This window comes from Chanos chanos, chromosome 1, assembly GCF_902362185.1.
Source record: "Chanos chanos chromosome 1, fChaCha1.1, whole genome shotgun sequence".
NCBI lineage: Eukaryota > Metazoa > Chordata > Actinopteri > Gonorynchiformes > Chanidae > Chanos > Chanos chanos.
In genome coordinates this window covers 21438160-21462523 of record NC_044495.1, presented here as the reverse complement: position 1 = coordinate 21462523, position 24364 = coordinate 21438160, and the positions used below count along the sequence as shown (strand labels likewise).

At 43.0% G+C, this 24364-nt stretch overlaps 2 protein-coding genes across 2 annotated transcripts; both read right to left on the bottom strand.

Moving 5' to 3' along the window:
• Positions 1–445: 445 nt before the first annotated feature.
• On the bottom strand, positions 446–17002 carry LOC115809728 (UPF0606 protein KIAA1549). Its single transcript, XM_030771554.1, has 21 exons — positions 16867–17002; positions 11639–13000; positions 11153–11241; positions 10734–10908; positions 10444–10574; positions 9473–9659; positions 9121–9180; positions 8811–8956; positions 8175–8352; positions 7797–8041; positions 7359–7564; positions 7132–7259; positions 6773–6787; positions 6448–6674; positions 4070–4299; positions 3716–3851; positions 3182–3538; positions 1898–1950; positions 1173–1300; positions 804–958; positions 446–676 (listed from the first exon to the last, which is right to left on the bottom strand). Exons 1-21 carry the CDS (start codon positions 17000–17002, stop codon positions 446–448), a joined length of 4575 nt encoding a protein of 1524 aa, XP_030627414.1.
• A 2164-nt stretch (positions 17003–19166) lies between these two features.
• parp12b (poly (ADP-ribose) polymerase family, member 12b) lies at positions 19167–24091 on the bottom strand. Its single transcript, XM_030782740.1, has 8 exons — positions 23752–24091; positions 23268–23403; positions 21704–21959; positions 21423–21518; positions 20943–21069; positions 20531–20699; positions 19720–19840; positions 19167–19559 (listed from the first exon to the last, which is right to left on the bottom strand). Exons 1-8 carry the CDS (start codon positions 24078–24080, stop codon positions 19459–19461), a joined length of 1335 nt encoding a protein of 444 aa, XP_030638600.1. The 5' UTR covers positions 24081–24091; the 3' UTR covers positions 19167–19458.
• Between the last annotated feature and the right edge of the window lie 273 nt (positions 24092–24364).

The following is a 24364-nucleotide window of genomic DNA, read 5'->3' as shown; positions in this document are numbered from 1 at the left end:
AGTCAACACTACCATGAAGGTCCTTAGTCTCACTCTGCTTTCCTATCACATGCACTTGGAGAGAGCGAGAGTGTGGGAAGATGTGACAGCAGCACTGAATTGACAAAATGATGAATTAGATGAGATTGCTGTCTCCCTACTGTTTTAAGATTCTGAAGACTTTATAGATGGGTCCAGGAGATGGACTTTAGTTAGATAAGGGTCATAATGCTGTTGCTTAGCTGTTACCGGTCTGGGATTATACCAGCTGTAGTAAAATGAGGAATAGTCCAGATTATATTAGTAGTGTACCTTACCCATGTTTGGAAAAGGGTTAGACTGAATTAAAAGTTAGCAAATCTCATTTTAGGTACTTTTGCTAAGACGAGAGTTAAGGTAGGTTTGATGTGAGTGTATCTTAGTGTCTCAGGACAGGGGTTTAAAGTAGGTCTAATGTCAATGTCTCTCAGCTGTGGTAACTGGCCACTGCAGCCTGTTTTTGGGAGAGTCTCTGTAGCTCCTCTCTTATTGCCTTGATGAGGGAGGCAGAAGAGTGAGTAGGTGGGGAGGTCTCTTCAGTGGTGGCGTAGCCTGGCGTAGGGGATTCCAGGTGAGATGATGGGGTTGAGGGGTCCCGCAGAGATGTCCTGGGCATCTGGAACACGGGAGACGAGGAGTACTCAGGGAAGGACAGAATCTTAGAAAGAGAGAAAGAGCCAATTATTATTCATTACACAGCGTCCCGAAAAGTGTGTGTGTGTGTGTGTGTGTGCGTGTGTGTCTGTGTGTGTGCGCGTGTAGTATGTGTGATTGATTGGGCTCACAGCCTCTCTGTTGGCCCCAGGTCTGGAGATCTCCTCATCAGATCGATACTGGGCCCAGCTAGAACCGGAGGGTCCCGACAAACTACGACCCACACCAGGATACACCCCGATCCGACTTGACAAGCCAACCTGTGTCAGCTGATGCAACTGGGCTCCTATGGACACACACACACACACACATTCAACAAGTGCTTTAACAATTACATACATACAAGTACACATACATTTCTCTACTTGCATGAAGAGATCAGTCTTAACATCTCTATGACAATATGTGTATGTATAAACATACTCTATACATACAAACACACCCAATTAGAGTGCACCATTAAACTGCTGGAACAACACTGGCTGTCTGAACATTGGTACCTGTGCTGCCTCCTACAGGTCGTGGCCTAGAAGACGACGATAAGTCATCTCCATACTGGCCCCTGCTCGAGTATACTGGGTCTGACTGCAACTCTCCTGGCACCAAGTAACCAGAGCCAAGTGCCTGTCTGTCAATCAAATAGCATAATAATCAGGTAACCAACCAATGCATCAATACCTTCTGAACTGTACTCAGAATAAACACAAATACACATACATACACCTACACAAGACTCATTTGAGAGCTACAGTTAGGCATCCTCATGCCAAAGAGTTAAGATTCTGAAACGCCTGACTCCGCACAGCATTTCATAAAAGAGACTGATTTTTGTATCTTCTCTACCACTGTGACAGAAAGCACTTCTATAAACACTGTAATATAGCCTGCTTCTGTCATCAGCAGTAGCATAAAATGAGAAAGCCCAACTCTAATTAAGCAAAATTTGAAAACACAGATTTGCTCAGTTGTGGATAAGACAAGAGTGAGTAAACTGTTAGTGATCTTTCCATCTGGAGAATGCAGTCATAGACTACACCTGCTTTGTCTTTGTGAAGCTTAATCAAATACTGCCATATGTAACAGGTTGGAGTAAAAGGCCTTAGGGTCTAATTATGTAGGCATACATGATCAACATGATCTCATTACACAGACAAGGCAATAGAGCATCCATGATCCACTCTAGCAAGAACATTTCCATTACTGTGTTTATAAGAGTGAAACCTACCTCTGCAACAAGCCTTGGACAGATGTAGGGGACATACCTAACTCAGCATACCTCTGCCAACACAGAGAACAGAGGAGGAAAGGATAGAAGAGAAGAGAAGAGAAGAGAAGAGAAGAGAAGAGAAGAGAAGAGAAGAGAAGAGAAGAGAAGAGAAGAGAAGAGAAGAGTGTAAATACCAAAAATAGCATATGCAAAACATAGCATGCCTCTGAAGAGAGAATCCTGAGCAGTAATAAATCTCCTGCCATTAAACACAGAATCACATGAATGCTGGCAAAGAAAGATGTACTGTGTGTACAAGGAGTATGCTATACATATGCTATACATACACTCTCTCAGACTCACAGTAAGAGCAGACACATACATGTTTACACACACATTGTATGAAAGGCTCAGACATTTCTGGGTGCCATTCACCTTAATACTCATGTTCTATGGTTATAGGGAATGACGTATGTACTTTGCTAGTTTTTTGCAATTGTGGAAAAGGAATGAGCACTCAGGTTCAGTGTGCATCACATTATAGTTTAGATTCACTGACCTGTGTCAATTAACATTCCTTATTTCTTCCTGTGTGATCCAGTTTATGATATTCTGAGTTTTGAGTCAATGATGGAAAGTAAGTGCCTGTTGGTTCGTTGTTACGTTTACGTCTCATAAGTTTACCCATGCATTTGCATGTATCCAGCGTGATAAGAGATATTGCCATTGATGTCACAATGCTCATGCTATAATTGACTTGAGGAAGTATTAAGTTAGCTATTGTCGCAGTGAAGAGTTGATAGCATTTCCACGTGGGAAGGAAATGTCCACTGTATGTGTTGCCATTGTCCTTCATGTGACCCGGTCAATGATACATATGTGTAAGTTTGTTTATTTCTCTGAAGAGTAATATTCTCATTTGTATGTAACTCTAGGTTACTGTTTCTGTTAGAAATGGGCATTACAGTGCTTACTGATATATTTATGATTCAATATGGTGGCTCTGATTTCGTATTAGATATAGACATTTCTTTATTCATGCTTCACAGTAGTTCATGTCTGGCTGCTGTCAAAAATGCCAGTGCCTAATGGCGATTTATTTGTTATTCCAGACTGATGACAATACTGAGTATTAAACCATACCGATAAATACTGCTGGAACACAATACAGTTCAGACAAGAAATTACGTCTCCTTATCCTCTTTCCTGCGTCCTGACCAATACACCATCCTGTCTACTGCAAAAAACCTCGATGAGCTAGCTCTACCTAACTGCCTCAGAAACACACAAACTCTCACTCACCGCAGATAGGGCACTGTGTGCAGGGGCTGCTGGGTAGGATGAGGAGCCCCACTGCCGGACAGGGCGAGGGGGTGGGCTAGAGTTGGTTGGGACAGGGCTGGCCCCTTCCACCCCTGTAATTGTGGTGACACCTGTGAATGTAAGAGGGGCTGAGCTGCCCTGTGATGAGGGAGAGACCAGGGCAAAAGCATCGTCCAACAGGGAGTGCATCTGCTGCCGAGCCTCTTCTATGGTTGGCTGTGGGGGCACATAAGAGGGTGGGGCAGGGGCTGGCCCAGGCGGTGGAGAGCCAGGATCAACAAATACCTCATCAGTCGGGGAGGGGCTGCCGACATCAGGGAGCTGGTCAGCATCAGACTATTAGGAGAAAGGAAATGTGTTTTACATATATATGTGTGTGTGTGTATATGAGTATAGTTATATACATATCCATTGATATCAGTGTGTGTGTGTGTGTGTGTGTGTGTGTATGAGTATGGTTATATACATATCCATTGATATCAGTGTGTGTGGGTGTATGTACTCTTGTCTCACCACATATGCCACATTATTGACTCCAGGGTACTTCCTGTACGTGGCGTCCCCCTCTGTGATGAGCCGGTCCTTGTCTGTCAGGCTACTGTTGACATTCTGTCTCTGTCTCTGTCTTGGAGATCTCCGACCTCTGGAGCTATTCACAACACACATATGTTTCAGTGTGAAATTCTGGAATGTGCTTGGATTCTTGGATTTGCATTTGTATACCCATTATTATCTGACATGCTTTGGCTGTGGATACTGAATTCACCTATTTTGCTCTCACTTAACAAACTATATAAATCAACAAAAGCCTTATATCTCTAACCTAACACTGCCCACATGTTAAAGGACTTAGATTATGGTCATGACCTCTTGCGGGGCTCGCCGTTGGGTGGAGGTGTGGTGGACTCGGGGTGAAGAATCTTGTGGATCTGTTCCTGGGCCTGCTGATAGACACGCTGCTGTTCAGAGCCATCTCCAAACGCTGCCATGATATCCTCCATGGAGGGGAACTCATAATGACCTTTCCTCTTAGCACGCAGACGAATCTTATTGCGATGGTGCTCTATTTCAGACTTGTGCCTCAGAGCCACCTGAATCTAAATCAAAGAGATACACACACACATACATGCACGCACGCACACACACACACACACACACGCACATTCAGACACATGTAAAGACAAATACAGACGGACAGGCACATGGACACCCACACATTGACAAGACAACAATGTAAATTATTACTTAAATTAGTCATGCGCCAACCAAATAAAGTGTGTCACTCTTAAATCCACAGACATGTGGTTTGTTCTGGTTTCTTTTTTCCCCTGTTTTACTCTAATCTACATTTCATGCAAACATGATCACATGGTCTCACCATCTCCCCCTCTTATAGCAGCCATTAATATCATATCCACCGATATCTCACCATCTTCCTCTCTCATAGCAGCCGCTCATAGACAGTAACTACATTCTGCACACGTCATGTAAATGCTTCTGAGTGTGACTGAGTAGAGTTACTTCTTTTTCTCTGTGTCCTTAAAACATAGGTATGGCTGTGAAACATGAGAGAGAGAGTGACCCTGAGTGACACACCATTCCAAGGCCTCACTGCTTATTGGTTAATGAACTCTAATACAACATCAAAGAGGCGGAATGTTTTGTGCCATGGTGTTCCAGGAATAGCCTAAAACTCAACCCATAGAGGAGAGTGGAGATGGTGGTAGATTTCTGCAACCTGCCTGACTTTGCCTAAGAATCAAAGGCATGGCTGTGAGCAGAGTTGACTCATTCCCATTCCTTGGGATCACCATCTCCAACACACTCAAGTGGGATGAACACATCACCATCATTGTTAAGAAGGCCCAGCAGGGAATGTTCTTCTCTCGACAACTCAGGAAGCTCAACGTTTCATGTCCGTTCTCAATCCTATTCTACTCTGCTGCTGCTGAAGGCATCATGACTTCTATTACCATCTGGTTGGCGTCTTCTTACTTCTGCTACGAGGCCAGGCTGCAGTGTGCTGTCTGCTCAGCACAGAGGATCACAGGGTGCCTGATTTCACCCATCAACTCTCTGTACGCCGTAAAAGCAAGAGAGGGAGAGCAGGCAAGACCTCTGCTGACATATTCAGGCAGCCATGCTGCCATCACAGGGACATTACAGACACATCATGACTCATGTGACATGACATCTTAGCAGCTTCGTCCCTGAAGCCACCCGCCTCCGGAACGAACACCCATGAATCAGTCTCCTCTCCCTCTGCCACTGATTCTTACTTACTTTAATATTACCTCTTACTACGCCTGTCTGCCTGCACACACACTGAATGTTAACTCTGTTATGTTTGTTTTACCCAGTGTATTACACCTATTTATTACTATTCTTACATTTACGTTTATTCATTTTGCAGATGGTTTTATTCAAAGCGACTTCAATGCAGGCAGAGAACAAAACCAAGAACATAACTCTTGACGAGCTGATTGTTGCATATGTGCCACTGCTAATAGGTCAGTATAGGCAGAGGTGCCGTGACGTACACTTCATAGAGTGATAAGCAGTGCATTAGAAGACAGAGTCATTGGGGTAGTAGGTAGGGGTTGAGCACAGAGGGGTGATTTAGTTGGTGGCTTGTGGAGGTAAGGGTTTTTTGGGAAAAGGTGAGTCTTCAGGCACTTCTTCAAGACTGAAAAGGAGTCAGCAGAGCTGGGAAACTCATTTCACCATTAAGGAACCACGCATGCAAAGACCCCAGTTGGAGACTTTCTGCTGTGGGGTGATGCAATCACCAAACCCTGTTCCTTCATGGACCGTAAAGGGCAGGATGGGACATAGGTCTTAATAAGTGACCCTGTGTATGGAGGAGTGGTTCCGCTGATTGATTTGAAAGCCAGCATCAAGGACTTAAACTCGATTCAGGCACATACAGGGAGCCAGGGGAGAGACATGACAAGGGGTAAAGAAAATATGGTTGTCGAACTATGTTGGGTGATGAATTTTCTGTTTTGTGTTTACCCTATGTATTGTCCTGTGTAAAGAGCACAGTTTACTATTATATGTCCTTGTGCTGACAACCAAGACAAATTCCTTAAATATGACATATAAATGACTCTAATTCTTATTCTGAGGCATATCTGAAGATGAAAGGGTTTATCTCAGTGCTTATGAATATTTCTGTGTGTTTTAGATTTTGTGTCATGTTTATGTGCATATGCGGTTGAATGTATATGTTTATCTTCTCTCACCTCAGTGTTCACCTTTGCTCCATCTGGAACCCTCTCTGTGAGGGCGGGGCTGAGGGCGTGGTTATGTGTATGAGGCGGTGGGCTGGGCATGGGCTGCATGGCAATTAGCTGGATCTTGTTGGATACTCGCCGTGTTCCATCTGATGAACCACGAGATACACGGTCCACATGCTCAAAGATAGAGGAAGAGGAGAGCTGTTCGTCCACTCCGCTGCCTGACGGAGCACCTGGGTGTAAGGAGTGGAGGAGTTTTTACTGACTAATAAAACTGATTCATGTTTGTAATATCTTTGGGGTGACTGAGTACTTCACACCAACTACTCACCAATTTTGTTCTTCGCTGAAAGGGAGAGAAAAACACAAATCGTAAAATGGAACATACATAAATACAGAAAATGTTTTGTTTGGGCATGAACTTTGTTTGTTTTGAATACTATTCTGGTCTGTGTGTGTGTGTGTGTGTGTGTGTGTGTGTGTGTGTTTTACTAGGTCGCCTCCAGTGGTGATAAAGTTCGCTTTGTGAAAAAAGTTTGTCACTGTGTTAACAATGTTTGCTATTGCTTTGTGTGTTACCATGTTTGCTCTTGTGGTAGTGAAGTGCAATGTCACAGTGTGGGTGTGTGTTACCATGTTTGCTCTTGTGGTGATGAGGATTGTGTGTGTGTGTGTGTGCATGTGTGTTACCGTGTTTGCTCTTGCGGTGGTGAGGTTTGCTATCACTCGGTGTAACTGCAGGTCGGGTGCTTTCCTCAGCAGACTCTCTGCCACTGGATGCCTCACTGCCCAATGAGTCACCATCTGATGGAGACAACCTGATTCACACAAGACACGAGCATTTATAAAACACATACAGAAAAACACATACACACACTAACATGCACGTTTCCACACACATCCACTGTGTAACTCACCTGCCTCTTCTTCGTGCAGCACGTGATGCTTTGGTGGATGAAGTCTTTGACTTTGGCGTGTTCAATTCTCCACCCTCAGAAGGCGTGGCCTCTTTGACTGGTGCGGGTAGGGGAGCAGGCTCCTGGATCACCATGATGTCATCTTTACTATGCTGACCCAGGTGGAGCTTAGCAAAGTCAAAGCCTTTCACACTAGGAGCCTGGAGCTATTTATACACAAACACACACAACAAGTTGAATTCATTGATTTAATGACACAATCACATACACTCAACAGTAGTTCAACAGTCACAACAAGGTAACGTACTATGCAACAGATATGCATGTTATTTTCAACACATTGTTTGTGTATTTAATGGTGCATTTGTGTGTGTGTGGGTGTGTGTGTTCATGGGTTAAAGAGAAAAGTGGGATGTAATGCTTATTTTACATTCTAACTGAGCTACAGGTGGTTAAGTTGCAAGGTGTCAAATTTTCATGGACTGTGTGAAGTCCGACCTTCTGTCGTTGTTGGATGGTGCTCATGGCGTCTGGCTGGAACTCCAGTTTCTCAGAGCGGCAGAGTTTCCAGTAGAGGATGATGATAATGATGATGACAACCAGCACTGGAACCACTACACCCACTATAAGCCACACATTACTGGGCTGTGTCTCTGAAGGAGGCAGGGCCATCTTCTCAACCGCTGAAACACACACACATACAAACACACACACGCACACACACACCAACACATCATTTCACACATGAGTCAAACAGTTATTCGTTTAAATGTTTGTAGTGTGTGTGTGGTGTGTGTGTGTATGTGCAGTGCTCACGTTGGGCCAGTACTCCGTGCACACGATAGCCCAGGACTATAGCAGCTCTCTGCAGGTCCAGTCTGTTGAGCATGGCTGCAGTGGCTTGGGCAGGCAGTCTCTCCCCTGACCCTGCCTCCACAAAATACACCAGCTCCAGAGGGTTGTCTGTTCCATCCAGCCGAGACACTCGCACAATCTGACTCACACAGAGACATCTTATGATACACAGAATGACAGAAACCAGAGGGTTGTGGGTTCAAACATGATGAGTAAAAGGGGGTTGCTCCCAGGGTTGCTCCAGAGGTGTGTGTTCTCTGACATACGTAGTAATAATTGTATGAAATTAAATGATACATGATGCAAACACAATCGACTGGGTTTAGCTTTAACCTCATTTCAGTGTAGTGTAAGACTGCTCTGCTTACATTATGAAGATAAATAATAAGCAACAAACAAGACTGAGCACTTAGGCTTCAAAGGGCAACATTAAAACACAGGAGATGAAGGATTCATGTTGGTCCTACATATGACAGGAATAGGTTGGCTGAATACAACTGAAGGTGCAGTTTATCTCATGCATTTCATGTAAACATTTTTATATGCTACTCTGACATAATGTAATCTTATATATTTGTATATGGCTACAGTGTGTACCTGTACACTGTTGTTTCCCACGCTAGTGGCTCTTCTCCAGCGACGGCCAAGCCCAAGCCCCTCCCCCACCAGAAGAGCCAATCGTCTCTCCATTTTAGCCTGGAATGTCCTGTCACTCACACGCTGGTCCAACACACCTAACAGTACTGTTACACACAAACACTGTAAATGACCACACAGTCAGATATACACAAACAGACTGTCACAACCATGGAGACACAGCATCACCCACCACAGTTAGTAATTATACAATGTACATATGCACCAAACATGTAGTCACACAAACAAATGAAGGTGCAGTTCATCTTACCTGTTTTTACCCAGGATGATCGCAACAGGTGAGATACATTCAGCTCCGGGTAGTGAAAGGCTGAGGGACAGCGAGATATGAGAGAGAGAGAGAGAGACAGAGAAAGAAAGAGAGAAAAAAGAGAGAAAGAGAGAGCAAAAGAGAGAAAGGGAGAGAGAAAGAGAGTTTTAGGAATTCAAAGCTGCATGTAAACACTGTGTGGACATGTAAATAGTTCTGCTGCCACTCATATTCAGAGGTGCGAGCTCAGTCGTGTGTGAGGTGTGTGACTGTGTGTATGTGTGCCTTTGTGTATTTGTGTGTATGTGTATGTGTACATCCGTGTGCTAAGACCTTGCCGACTCAAACTCACGTTCAGCAATCTGCACAGCAGGGAAGCCCAAATAAAAACTGTACTCCACTATGCTGAGCTGTCTCAGGTGGGCACTGACGTCTGACCCCCTGAGGAAGCCACGGGTGTCACGTATGGCAAAGGTGACCTCCACTGGAGACCTCTGCTGTCGCTGGCCTTTAGGCATGCTGATGGTGATGTTCAGAATCTACTCCAAACCACAAAACAGCAACATCATTCTGGACCATTTCTCTCTCCCCCTCTCCCCTGTTTTTCTGCCAGTCATCCATGATGTTTCATAAATCTCTCACATTACATTATTGTAATCAAGGCAAATAAGGCTTGCACATCCTTCCTCTGCTACATTCTATTAGCACACTATGAGCTGCGTAGCACAGTAAGTTGGTATAACATGCTTGGATGAGGAAGCTTGTAGAATGCCCCTCTGCAGTGTCAAATGAAGCTTTAAACAGCTTTGCCACTGAGGGACGCTATGTTACTTATTTAACACAGATAAATTGTACTTACTTTATTCCATCATTACAGTCATTCTGGTTTCATAAAAAAAACACAATCTCATATTTCAGGATGAAAAACAAACTGTTGATTTTCCTTCTTTGCTCATATAAATCCAAGCATCAGTTCATTCTGGAAGAGTCAACTTATGTTTTCTTCACATGTCACCACCTGTGTTTTGAAACTTGGAACTCCATGACTATCTATTAGGATTCACTGCAAACAAAGTGGTATGGCTTTATCTTCTCCTCAGTTATATAGTTCATAATGCTTGATAACATGTGGATTCTGAAATGTTATGTTCAGGGCAATGAGAGACTGTCTGTGCAGTGAACTGCTAAGAACTGAGAGAATTTCTACATTAAATAGTTTGAAAATCTGAACACCTTTGTTTAAGAGGCTGCTGGTGATATGTCAATAATTCAATATGAATATGTATTTGATGAATAAATATTGGCATTCAGTGGTTTACACACATGCACGGAGAAGTTCCCATTTTCCTGTGAGCGTCGTCTGACTTCTGCGTATGCCATGAGCAGGCCCTTCTCCACGCGCTCGCTGAAGGTGCAAACTCGCACGTCAACATGACTCGGCACAAACTGCAGCACTGCCCAAAATAAAACCAGACGCATTACTCACAGAGCAATCATGAAAGTATCATTCAAATGCAGCTTTAAAACATTCATAACAAAAAGTGAAGCTTCTTAAGGACAGAGGATAACCAGTTTTTGGTGGTGATGGTGATGATTCTACACTATTCTCTCACCTGAGTGGACATGGTATTTGTAATCTGGAACAGCAAACATGGGTGTTACAGTCAAGATGGTGGAAGAGGAGGTACTACGTGCTGATTGGCGGAGGATGTTAATGATTGACACAGCCGTGTACACCAGTGGGCCTGACACTGCCCGAAATATGAAGTTTGGAGGAGCCTTGAGAACCTGGACGAAGGCACAGGTAAAAGTCATGAGTCAGAGATCAGAAGTGGAAAAAACATTGTGTGAGGAGATGTTCATTTGCCATTAGAGTAATGATGGTAAAACATGAATTTTTGACTTAACCAGAAAACGTAATGGAATGTCAGCCTTGAACACTGATGGTAATTTTGTAAAGAACATTTACGCTGAATGTAAAATTTCAGCCTGTCATGGAGTTGCTTACCAAAGTACAACCTGGTATACCAACCTGCAGCTCTACTGTGCGGTTAAACTCTTGTCGCAGAATTTCTCTCACATGGGATTTAGCAAATGCTACTGTCAACCCACTGGGCATGCCTGCAATGATCAGAGGGAGAGAAAGAGAGAGAAAGACATAGTATAAAAATCAGACATACCTTTTAAAAGCAAGAAACAGAATCTTGTTGCCTTCTGGGCTACATGTTTTTAAATAAAGCCCAGACATTCAGCCTTGTAGAACTCCAGGGTGGTTTTATTCTGACACTAACATCCTGTCCCCTCTGGCTGTCCTTGTTGGGGCTGAGGTGAAAAGACAGAGACAGTGGACTAATTTAGGCTGGCAGTCATGTCAATTTGGCTTTCTGTCCTCTAACTTCAACAAAACTGAGGAACCAAGAGGTGAACATGAGGAAATGAGACAGTAAAATAACACTTTTGTCAATATTTGAGATATGGTTCCTTTTGTTTGTAACAGATTGTGGAGGGTGTATCTTACCGATTCTGACCAAGTACATGTCTGGCTTGGTGATGTTGCAGATGTACTGCCGTGGGGAGACAGGGATTTTGGGAGTTGCAGGCTGTTGCGGTTTGGTTAAGATGGTAGTGGGGCTTGTGGTAGTTGTAGTTTTGGCTGTTTTGGTTGTAGTTTGTGGTTTTGGTTCAGCTGGGGATTTTAGCGTGACTGCCTGAATGGACGGGCCCTGTGAGGTGGTCTGTGGGGGCAGGGAACTGGGTGCAAGGGGGCGACCCCTGCCTGTTTCAGGGGTAGGTGACACGGGCTGTGATGCACTTTTATCCCTAGGGGAGGTGGGTTTCCCAGTCTGCTGGGTATCAATGGGATGGCCAGTAGGGGCTGAGGGAATCATAGGTTTTTGTGGGGTGGTGGGGGCTACTGAGGGCCTTGGCTGCGGCCTGGTCCTGCGGGTAGGGCCTGGAGATTTCCCAGAGTCCCCACCCAGAGAGGGAGTAAGAGTTTTGGATGGACTAGGTGGTTGAATGGTTGTTGGTGTGGGGGTAATGTGGGGATGGACTGGGTGTGTGAGGTTGTGTGTCTTGTTCCCTGCAGCTTTGGCATTCTCTTTAGCCTGCAGTGTATTGTAGTACTCAAGACTGTTCATGTCCGGCAACAATATCTCTGTTGGCTCAATGGGGTAGAGCTCTGCCCAATCAAAATCCAAGTCTGCATCTATGTCGCTACTTTGGGCGGAGTCAGGAGGTTGTGGTAGGCGGGGATCGGCAAGGTGGGCAGTCCTTAATGTGGCCCTCTGTCCCACAGTTACGCTGGGAAGGAGGAGCCTTGAGGACAGAGATGGAACAGGTCGGGAAGGGAAGGCTGTATTGTAGGTCACCCCTGTGTCAAGGTCATAGTCGGAGTCAAAGGGGTCATATCCATGAGTGGGGAGGGTGGTAATCAGTGAAAGCTCCTCCCCCTCAGAACCCATGAAGGTGAGCGTCTCCAGGTAGTCCCCTGACCCCCAGTCAACCTCAGCAGAGTGGACAGGATACAGGTCATCGTGTGTGACCAGAGTAGGAGGAGCTGGTGTGGGGGGACCGTTGCCATGGAAATGAGGCACCTGGCTGGGAGTCAAGAGGTCTGGAGGTCTCAATACCAAATGGATGCCCTGTGCACCATCACTTAGGTTTCCAGACCCGCCATCCGTTGTCTCCAGAGAAGGAGTTGGAGCAATACTGGCAGTACCGTCATGTTGACCCAGATCCATGTGATGTTTGTCACCTACTGATGAGGGAGCTGGGCTCTTGGATACTTGAGAGCGTTGGGATGATGATAAAGATGTGGCTGGAGGCACATGTGTTCTCACCGGAGGGTCTTTGATGCTCCTCTTAAAGAGGAGCTCCACTTGAAAAACAAGACAGAGAAACGCAAATAAAGTTTGCAAATAAACTCATTTAATACACAACCAAGACAACTAGGAATACATTAATCAGTACCCACTCGATCTTTTTAAGAGTGATCATGTGCAGACGTTCTTCAAATATAATGTCTCACCAAAAACAATACACTGACCCCAAAACATGTCTGATCTCTGACTGAAGTACTCAGACACTCATGGACATCTCATTTCTGTTGATTAAAACACTCTAAACGTATAATATAGATCATTTAAGTGATTGTTAGTTTGTTGTGACCTTGTGACCTCTATGCTCTGTAGTGTTTAATTGTGCTGTGTGTTGTCTAGATTTGCCATGATTTATTAGTAATAAAATTGATTTGATGCATTGATTTCCTCACTGCTACCATTTTAGGTTGCAGCACTGCAATGCAATATGACGGTACTGATATTTTGATAAGAGATTTTTCAAATTTGGCAATGTAAATGAAACCCAGCTCTGGTACCAGAGTAATGAGTGACACAGTCCATTCAGCATTACTGTACATTTTTTTTGCCCTTAGAATGAGGAGGTTATGTAGGGAAGGAGTTTGTGTAATTCATGAACCACACCTTTGTAGAAACACTGTATTTAAATATACTTTATATGCCTTGTCTTCTTAGTGTTTGATTCATTTTGTTTGTTACTTGGATTAAGCTGCTGTATGAACTTTGAAAACATAATCAAATGGTTGACTTCATCAAACTCAGAGAGGTAAGCTAAGGTTTTTATCAAATAGAGACAAAGGGATTGTAGGATTGTGAGATGTTGAAAGAAAAGGATTATGGGCCGCAGTGAGTGACAGGAAGAGAGAGAGAGAGAGAGGGAGAGAGAGAGAGAAAGAAAGAGAGATGTAGTGTGACTCTGATTTAGATACGTTTTAAGTTGTTGAGGCTAGGGGTGTGGTATGTCACAGGCTTTACAGGGAGAAACTTGTGGGCCAATGTGGACCAGGGTGTATCCTCCCATTTTTGAGAGGACAGACAAAGTTTTTAACTGGGAACTGCCTTGACCTAATCCAAGACTTGCACTGCTATCAAACATCACTTTATCTTTGAGCAGGGGTCATATGTTCAGTAAAATCTCCAAGCAGCCTGGGATTATTGTTAACTAGTGCCAATCCATGCGAAAAGTGTCAAACAATGTTTAAGGATATCACATAAATGAATCAATAACATGTAATATTGTTTTAGTATAACAGTGATGAGTGCTGATGAATAAAAAAATGCATATTTACAAAATTTCAGACCAATTTGGTGTGTGTGTGTGTTAGATTCAAGGTTTTTAAATTACTGATTAAAAAGCGGTAAAGGGACTGTCACAAGGTACTTGTTATTACATCTTGTTTTTCTCCTCATTCTAAGTTAGAATTGCTGTGAAATGTGACGTGTGAAGGGGTTATGGGTGCTAAGCTGAATGAAATTTCATGATATGACTTAATTAGCTTCGTCCTTAGTTAACTCTATGAGCTTCCCCTACTGGGAATCAAACTTCACATGGGAGAAATAGAGAGGGAGGGAGAGTGACAGAGATCAACTACAGTGCTTAAGAAATGCTTTTGAAGTAAATGCGAAATAAAAAGAACAAAAAACGACAGAAAAGGCCCAAGTTGTCGCCCTCTCACCACGCACACCCTCCCGCGCACCCATACCATACTCCAAATGGGCAGAGAGAGAGAGTGTGAGAGTGTGAGGGAGAGAGAGAGAGAGAGAGAGAGAGAGAGAGAGAGAGAGAGAGAGAGAAAATCATCTGTCACACAGAAAAACAGAATTAAACAGACTTACTGTACAAACACATTTACATACGCTTCGCACAGTAAGTATATGCTGTGATGTGATCAAATGCACAAACACTCACAAATACACACATGCACACTGTGGCCTTGAGAATGGCTCTGTGGCATGGTCAGGGGTGGTGTTGCCATGGAGATGCTGTGTGTTGCGGTGGTGCATCACATGTGAACTACCTCATCAGTATTCTGGAGACGGAGTAAAGTGAGCTCTCAGGCATTTCTCACTCTGGCACAACTAGCACACACACACTCACACACTTTAATTCCACTGACACAGATATGCAGTGTCAGAAAAAAAGTGGGGGAGAGAGAAAAAGGAGAAAAAACGAAGGGGGAGAAGAGAGAGCGTGTTTCTAAGAATAGCAGCTCATAACAGTATTAGTGCTGTCTCTGATCCACTTGGCTTTGATTCCTCCTATTCCAATCAACAACGTCTTTTACTAGTTACCAGAGAGAGTGAGAGAGAGAGTCAGAGAGAGAAAGAGAGAGAGAGAGAGAGAGAGAGAGAGAGAGAGAGAGAGGATACACATCAGAGAGATATAAGAGAACAAGGGCAGAAGGAAGGAGAGAAGACTTAAAGGTGCGCTCTGCTGACCTCTCTCTCATCAACTCTCTCTGTTGCACGCACACACAAACATACACACACACACACACACACACACACACACACACACACACACACACACACACACACACAAAGTCAATAGCTCTCACCGAGGGTGAGCATGCAGCACCCTAAGACACACATTTGTCATAGCAGTACAGAAGTTATAAAAATTTCTAATGGTGTGTGTGTGCATGTCACAAGTCCAAAATAGAGTACCACAGTAATTTGATCTGTCTGCCTGCTAATAGGAAAGGTCATTATCAGTTCCCCTCCATGAAGGATATCATGGCATCATGATTTCTAATGGTGTGTGTGTGTGTGTGTGTGTCTGTGTGCACACAATTCTTTGACCACCTCCTCTTTTGGAATAGTGAGCTAATACTGCACCTGTGACCCACACAAAGTTGTCTGTGTATATGTTACACTGACCCATCTGCGTATTTGTGTATGTGTGTGTGTGCATGTGCATGTGACTACGCTGAGAAGTCACTGAAAACATGCCCAGTGAAGCCACCCCGCTGCCAGCCTCTGCTGTTGCCCACCTAAACCCAGCAAAGTCAGCCACCAGAAACCTGCAGAGAATCAGGGACTATGGCTATGATCTGTCCTCTGTGACCTTTAGACAGGTAGCTGTCCTACAACTGGCTTTGCTACTTGTCTATGTATCTATCTGTCTCACTGACAATTCTGTGCCTATCCAACTGTCTGTCATCTGTGTATCAGGTTGCCCCCCCCCCTTTTTTTTACTGATAACTGGTGCCTAGTTCACATTTCTGCCTGTCTGGCTGGCTCCTATTGTGTCTCTCTATGCTTATCTGTCTGCCTCTCTCTACAGCTCAGCCCTACATCTGAGTTTGTCATTCAATCAAACAGTGTGTAAAATTGTAACCCAACCAACCAGACCACAACCAGACACTCATACACTTCATAAAAATACACTGTGTTGCAACCTTCGTGTAATATGGTACTGAAGAGTCTTCTACTTACTATACTATATATGTATGTGTATGTAGACTGCAAAGCTATCTCTAACTTACAGATGTCTCTCAATTCTATATGCCTGTGAAACACTGCAAACATACACAATTCTACATGCACATGTGCTTGAAGCACTTACACACAAAGCTTCATACACATATCGACCCACATAAACCAGGTTCAACTCCAAAATGCGCAGCTAATGATGACATACATGCACACACAAGTACACACATATAGCTGGAAGCACATGTCCATACACACAACTTCAGTTCACTAGAGTTTAAAGGAAATTTACAACAATGTTAACAACACCACCACCACCAATAATAATAATAATAATAATAATAATAATAATAATAATAATTATAATACCCTGATGGAAATAGAAAAGTGTCTTTTAAAGTAAGACCTTTTCTTATCTAAGAACAGTCTTAGCCAGACCATAATAACTTACCTGCTACAGGTATGTCTGACGTCGCTATGGAGACCAGCATCACAGCGGTCAACAGGAGCGCGCAGCAGCCTAGCAAGCGCCGCGAGGTCCTCGGGAACACCCTCGAACCCTCGCTCGCGCCGGTTGATGAGGCCATCTCCTACAATTCACGACATGATATCCGAACTGGAGTCGGTACCTCCCAAACAGCGAGGGGCCTTCGCACACGATAGTTCCTTTTGCGGGTTATCTGTTTGGGGGAAAATAAATACTTAGAACGAGGTTGCAACCAGCGTTTTATGTAAAGCGCCATAGTGGTAAAACCCTGAACTAGCCTGGATGTACCTGTCAACGCTCTTTGGTTATGGGATCTTTCACATGAATATTTCGCCTCTGCTGATAGCTATCTGCTTACACTGTGTTGTGATATCTTGAGTCGCACGCTAATTTAATATAACAAACCCGCTATAGCACTCAGAAAATGTAGGTTATTAGGCTATACCAAAACACAGTCAAGGCCCTCAGGTTTCTAACGGTCAAAATAGCTTGACGCATGAGAAACCCTCATCATAAATCATGGTCTGATTCAGATTTCTCTCACCCTGAGAAAATCCATAATGACTGAGGGGGAAAGGGTGGAGAAAGATAGACTGCATGTAGATAACGCACAGAAAGAACGGGTCAGAAAAGAAATAGCTCGTCTCACGTTTTAAGGATGAACCGTCATAAATAAACGGTAGAAGGCACGACATAAACACGATAAAAAAATCAATTTAGATTAATTTAGAAAAGAGCACAAATGCCAAAATGTTTATTCATACCTGTCATTTTGAAATGTAGCAGGAGCACGAGCGCGTCACACCTCTCCCGGTCTCCGGTCTCCCGCACGTTCCTGCGATGTAGGTTACCAAATATTGTGGGACATTTGGTAGCAGAAGGAGAAGATATTGACGAAAGGGAAATAATTACTAAAGGCGCGTTTTAACCGGTGAAAATAAAATCCCAGGACAATTTACAATACTCTTTATGTTCAGGTGGTGAGATGTCCTGCAGCTCCTCCGTTGAGAAAAATGGGATTTGTTATTTCGGGGTAATATTCTGTAGGGACTTCACTTTCAAATTTAAACACCATAAAGCGACTGTAGCAGCAAGAGAGAATGCGTTGAAATTGCTCACTGCTTCCAAGGTTCCTCGGTACATGACTCGAGATTCGTGGCACGTCTCGGTGTTTTCTCCGTGTAGAGATTTCATCTCTGATAGAATCTCCAGTTTGCTTCCACGGATTAAATTTATTTAACGACTTTTATTTTTTGGATCATGGTGACGTCCAGTTCAAAGATACGTGAGAGCAAGCTCAAAAATATTCTGCTGTCCAAAGCGCTCGGATACGCCCCCTCAAAATATTCATAAGGAATGTATAGAATAGAAATCGACTGTCATTGGCTCTCAACGTCGTCACTCAATAGGGTTCGTTTGCTCGTCGCACGATTGCATAGCGCCCCCCCCCCCGGCGTATTTTCATCTAAGAATGAAGGTACCAAACCACAGTCCTTTGAGTGAGACTGGCATGTCATTATGGGGGTCGATAAGTTGATAGCCCCAGGTCTCGTCCTGAAGTAGTGCAAAATATATGCGCGAGACCATATGAATTCACAAATGAATTAGCGAGTGAGTGAATGAATAAATAAATACACAGAGAACTAACAGAGTAATTAAAATTGAACACTGGTAGCTCTACAGCCAAAGCTTGGTATACTGTTGACCTAAATTCACACGATGGCGCCTCTTAGTGGTTTACTTTTCAGGTTACAATATCTCGTGCGTTTTCCCCCATTGGATTACTCTGCGATGTACTTAGAATTTGTCATAGATTGTCCTAAATGAATGCATTTAAACCTTTCTAACGTCAGAATAAATTCCAGTCAGTTCAATGTGACCTTGAATGAGCGCTGAAAAATAAGTGGCTAAATACAACTATGAGGCAAGACGACACATTGATGGTTAACGAGACCCTGTGCCCCAGAACAATCACTCGCAAATGGGCCAACAGGGAGGTTTAATAATGAAGGACACAAGAAGATGTTATTAGAAAACTGTGCAGAAACTTAACTACTAATATATACACACACACACACACACACAATACTGAAACTTAATTATTGTTTCATTTCATTAAGTTTGATAAATTCCATTCCAATACATTCACATTCACTATGGTAACACAAATAGGCACATGTACATGAAATCAGAGAAATAAAAAAAAAAAAGTCACTTAGACATATTCTCACATTCCATAATCAGTAACACTGAAAAAAACCAAAAACAATAAATAACCTTAAAAATCTTTTACACAATTCTTTTTGTTTATGCCTGATTATGACACACAATATTTTTAAGTGTTTGTGACTGATTAATTTAAACATGAGGACATCATACTAATTTACCTAAAAGTCTTTCATTAGATTGCAGTCTAATTCTAAATCGTTTGGCGTGTGTGTGTGTGTGTGTGTCTATGTGTCTGTGTATGTGACTTTCACTGTACTGAATTTGAGTCTTTGAATATACATGCTTTTGTGAGAAAACATTTAGATATAGCCGAGTATTTACACTGCTTCATCGTGCTGTTTTGCTCTCCACCTCATTGATAGACACAAAACGTGGCCGTCTGCGCACTTTCCTTTTGGTATTGTGTTTGGGGTTCCGCTGGTACATATCTGCAGCACAGATAATACGAGTGTATTACAAACCAGTATTACCAAATTGTATGGGTTTACGATTTCCTCCTCTTGGCTTACTGCTACACCAACACATCCAACAAACAGCATTATTAATGAGAACTACAGCAGGATGAGAAGTGAGATGTGTCTGCGTTACCTTGGAAACTAAGGTAGTACTGTCTGTGTCCTTTCATGACAGTAATCTCAGCAGTGTTGTCCTCCAGATAAGCCATTTCCAGTTCACGTGATGTTATGGAAGTTATCCGCTGTTTATCATCCTGAGACGCACACAGATTATAGCTTGACCACACAGAAAGCATGATACAACCCTGTAGAGACCATCACAGTACTCTCCAAAATAAACAGAACAGGTAAGTAACAGGCTAAGAACAATGCCAGCAAGAAAACTAAACACACGCACACACATACATATATACATACATACATACATATACTCAAGTAAGTATGAAAAATGGAAACAATATGAGTGTTGAGCAGACAACAAAAGGTGAATGGAGAGATATCTATTCAACTTCTGAAAATAACAAATCAGATCAATCCAATTTCTTTAAAATGCACCCTGCTCATTTCGCAGTCTCCTGATGTGTGTCTTTGCTGCCACAAAGATGTACTGCACCTTGAAGGCAGCTGAATAGGGTTATTGGGAAGGTTTATGTCTAAGGCTGAGAGAAATGACTGCTCACCTGATGATATCATTAACTTGCAGTTTAATTCTTTGAATACATCCTTACAGGCAAAAGCTTTACAACTGCTGTCGTATACTTGACTTGCTTAAATGGGAGGTACACAGACTGCTTACAACAATCATTTATGACTGTAATGGTTCTGGTATGAAAATTCTCATACATGTGAGATTAGTAGCTAATACACAAGACAGATAGACCCACCCTATCCATAGTGCAAACAGACAGACTGAGTGTGATATAGGAGCAAGGTGGCGGGCTCACCGGTTGACCATACTCGATCCAGTTCTCATGGTCACCTTTGTAATACCAGCACCAGTCAGTGGTCAGGATGTAGTGAGAAGGTTTAGTGACGGAGGAAGCCGTGGAGAGACGGCGCACTGGACAAGGACCCCGGGTCATCGTCTGGAAATCCACTGGCTTTGAACATGGACTGAGACAAAGAGAGAGACAGGAAAGTTACAGAAAATGAGGAAAGAAAGAAAGAAAGAAAGAAAGAAAGAAAGAAAGAAAGAAAGAAAGAAAGAAAGAAAGAAAGAAAGAAAGAAAATATAAAAAGTAGTAATCACACGGTAGATTTCATGTAGATGAAAAAGTCTGGTAGGATGTCCATAACAAAACAGACCACTGGTCTCTGTATGTGTGTGAGCATGTGTTTGTGTACATGAGTACTAACCTGAATGTGTTTCTGGGATCACAGTATGCTCTCTCAATCTCCTCCATCTGCCTCAGATTTCTCCAGCCATTGCCATCATACACCTCCCATTTGTATGGCAGATTAAAATGGACCCGGATGCACTGCTCTATACATGAGCAACAAAAACACAATCAAAATGCACCACAGACAATTTGTTACATGAGTCAGCAAAACTACAGAACACCTTGCTGTAACCATGAAAGAGTCAACGACAGTTACATTAAAAATGCCTCAAACAGGACATGGGAAAAAAACAAAGCAAAAAGAAAAAGCTCTAATCAATGAGTCAGCAAAATGACAGTGGCGACAGAGAACACAATGCTCAGATATAACTGCAGTTACAGGACAGAGAGCACGGTTCCTCATACGAACCAGAAAAGCACCTATTATTGTACAGAGAGAAAGGCAAAGAGTGGAACAAAGAGAAGAAGTGAGACAGAATAAGGGAGCTGAACAGACCTTGAAATCTGCAGTTTCCTCTTAAAAAGTGAAGGCAGATCTCGTTTTTCTCCTCTGTCTGTATCAAGGGTTTGGATATTGGCTCAGAAATCCTCTCTGAAAAGCACACACACATACATATATACTCCCACGCTTACATGTCAAAGGCACATAAGTATGTGCAGGAGTGTTGTTGACAATGCACGGGACATGCATGAGAGTCTGTGTAATTTGTGATATTTGCTATAACACAGTGTAAGCAAATATATTTTCTCTGTGTATATTTCCAGACTGACTCCTACCACTGTCAGCTGTGTTTGAATTAAGGCGGTAGATATTCTGGTAGATATAGGGCAGGTCGCGGATGATGTCACAGCTGAGGCCACGTTCCTCCAGCATTCTGTGGCTGTACTCGTCTATGCTATGCTGCCTCTTGCATCGCACCCCGAACATGCAGTCATCCTGTACAAAGTACTGGCAAATGTGCACCTTAGTGCACTGTTCTTTAAATGTACATGCGCCAAATGGCCCCGAGCCCTTATTGTAGTGAGAACACACCTGGATGGAAAACAAAATATGGTAGATATAATGAAGTGTCATCTTATGTATCCAGGTTTACACACAGAGACAAAAGACACACAGATATCACTTTCAAGCGTATACATTCTTCATACACATGTGTGCATACACTCCATTCACACGCACACGTTACAAGACTGCACACTCATTCTGTAAAAAAAAAAAAAAAAAAAAAAAGTACAAACCTCACACCAAAACATTTCACTTTACCTCTTGGCATACAGGACACTTCCCTGGAACACTTACAGTGGACAACAGGACTTTGTTTATTTTTCTGATTTCGTATTTTTCTTTTTTTTTTTTTTTTTCTTTTTCTTAGAAATGTCCGAACCCAAGGCATGTGAACTCCCACTCAAAGCCTTCAGGTGTGGCTCCTTCACTTTTGAACACATCCAACAACATCCGGCCATCATTTATTCTTCATCCAAAACATGGAGGGCCACTGGCCTCTTTTCTTCTCTCAAATTCTCAACTTGACTTTTTTCTTTAATTTTTTTTCTTTCTTTTTTCCTTTTTTTTTTTTTGGCTGCTTCATTTTTTTTGGAGGGGAGGGGATCATGTTCCCACTTTGTTAATTTACATTGTGGCCTTCTGCATTGGAATTTGATTGAACTTGATCATGTACCACACTAATACCATTAATTTTTTTTTTTTTACATTTTTGAAGGTAATATCAGACTGATCCACGTTCAAAATTGTCCAACCAAAGGGAGGGAAACATTTCCTTTGCTGTTATGGCTGTCCACCTGTTACTCATATTCCTTTCAGGTGTAAGTGTAGGAACATATTTCATGTTGTTGTTTAACACTCGAAGCGGCACTCCACATTACCGCCTAACTAACTACACTTCTTCTCTGTAGGAAAACAATCACAAATTACAGTAGGTGACGGACAGACAACACGGCCAAAGTAAGACTCATGTCAGACAGCGCTCATGGTGAAACACCAGGCTGTGCACAGAGGAAAAATCGTTGCAGGAAGTTTGAAACATCGGGAGAGGTACCTAGAATGCAGAAATATCCCATTTTGAAAGGGAGGTCAAATTGAACGAGGAGAGGAGCAGGAAACACAAGTTTTAGAGGAGAAGCAACTTTGAAACAACTTAAAATTGTCAGAGGTAAAAAATGCTAGTACATTATATGTTGTCACTTGTTTGGGGAGACATTTTTAGCTTTTAATAATGACATAAAAAAGAATGTGTGGTACAGGCATTCAGTGTGTGTGTGTGTGTGTGTGAGTGTGTGTACTAAGTGTGTCTGTGTGTGTACTAAGTGTGTTTGCACTCACCTCTGGCAACAGAGATGGGTCGTTCAGAAGCAGCAGCAGAAACAGGTCATCCTCATGTAGCTCATGAAGCGTGCATTCCCGCAGTAGAGGAAAATTATGCTTAGAATGTATATCATGGGAAAACTTACACTGGCCCCTGGGAGAGAAAAGAAAATATACATAGAGACAACAAAAGATGAATGAAGAACCCCAAATATGTTGAAGACATTTATCCTATTGTTGTGTGCCCATATAAAGAGCAACAAGTATAATGACACCCATATTGATGGCTTGGATTCTGCCGATTAGAAGCATCCCAAGGGATAGCTAATGGCTAACCCTGATGAAAAGCGTGAAAAGCAGTCACACGGGAAAAGACGACATAAACGCAAATGACGGCCCTATTGTTACAGTGCACCGAGACATACTCCAGCATCCAGCGGTCTTATACTGCACCCATCAATGGGGGAATTGCGTCATTATTTAGGCTACCTTTTTGTCTTACCTTCCTTTTCCATATCGGCAGTTTCCATAAACGAAATATTTGCACAAATGAAGCTGCTGACAGTCGTAGCAGTCTTGTTTTGAATAACTCTTGCAGAGCCGAAGGGACGTTTTTGCAACAACTATACAATCGTTTCCCAATTCCTCCGTCCCCTCCTTGTTTCTAACCAGGGCAAACCGTGAACACCTCTTGACAATGTACCAGAAATCCTCTTCTGTGATGTCGAAGCGTTGAAACACTTTTCTGTGAAGTTGCAAGAAGTCCATGGAGCCTCTCTGGCTGCATAATATACTAGTAGCATGGTGAATAACCCTGGAATAACTGGACATTTTCCTCGGCAAGCCAGCAGCATTCAGTAAACATTGGAGTGTTGCGTTTTGCACGAAATGAAAGCGGAAACTGGTGAATAGCTTGCAATGTCTCATCTGTCCACAGGGAGGGCGTTCTTTTCAACATAGACGGGGGCGCGCACACAAGTACATGTAAATGTATCCTTTTTCTTAACTCCATTTATAATGCGCGCTGTTTCATTTCAGCTAGAACGTAAGGACTATGCCGAATGGAAACTCGACTGTTGCAGAAACAGTGGTTTTCGCTGGGCAATATGAGATCC

What these genes read in the sequence shown, in the direction of transcription:
- LOC115809728 (XM_030771554.1), bottom strand. Translation starts at nt 17,002, where the DNA reads ATGGCCTCATCAACCGGCGCGAGCGAGGGTTCGAGGGTGTTCCCGAGG. An exon ending in CATGTACTTGGTCAGAATCG is followed by an intron (nt 11,242 to 11,638) that starts GTAAGATACACC and finishes TGATCATTGCAG; the next exon opens with GCATGCCCAGTGGGTTGACA. An exon ending in CACACAGTGCCCTATCTGCG is followed by an intron (nt 1,951 to 3,181) that starts GTGAGTGAGAGT and finishes CTGTGTTGGCAG; the next exon opens with AGGTATGCTGAGTTAGGTAT.
- parp12b (XM_030782740.1), bottom strand. Translation starts at nt 24,080, where the DNA reads ATGTCCAGTTATTCCAGGGTTATTCACCATGCTACTAGTATATTATGC. An exon ending in TTCAAACACAGCTGACAGTG is followed by an intron (nt 21,519 to 21,703) that starts GTAGGAGTCAGT and finishes TGTGCTTTTCAG; the next exon opens with AGAGGATTTCTGAGCCAATA. An exon ending in AGGAAACTGCAGATTTCAAG is followed by an intron (nt 21,070 to 21,422) that starts GTCTGTTCAGCT and finishes GCTCATGTATAG; the next exon opens with AGCAGTGCATCCGGGTCCAT.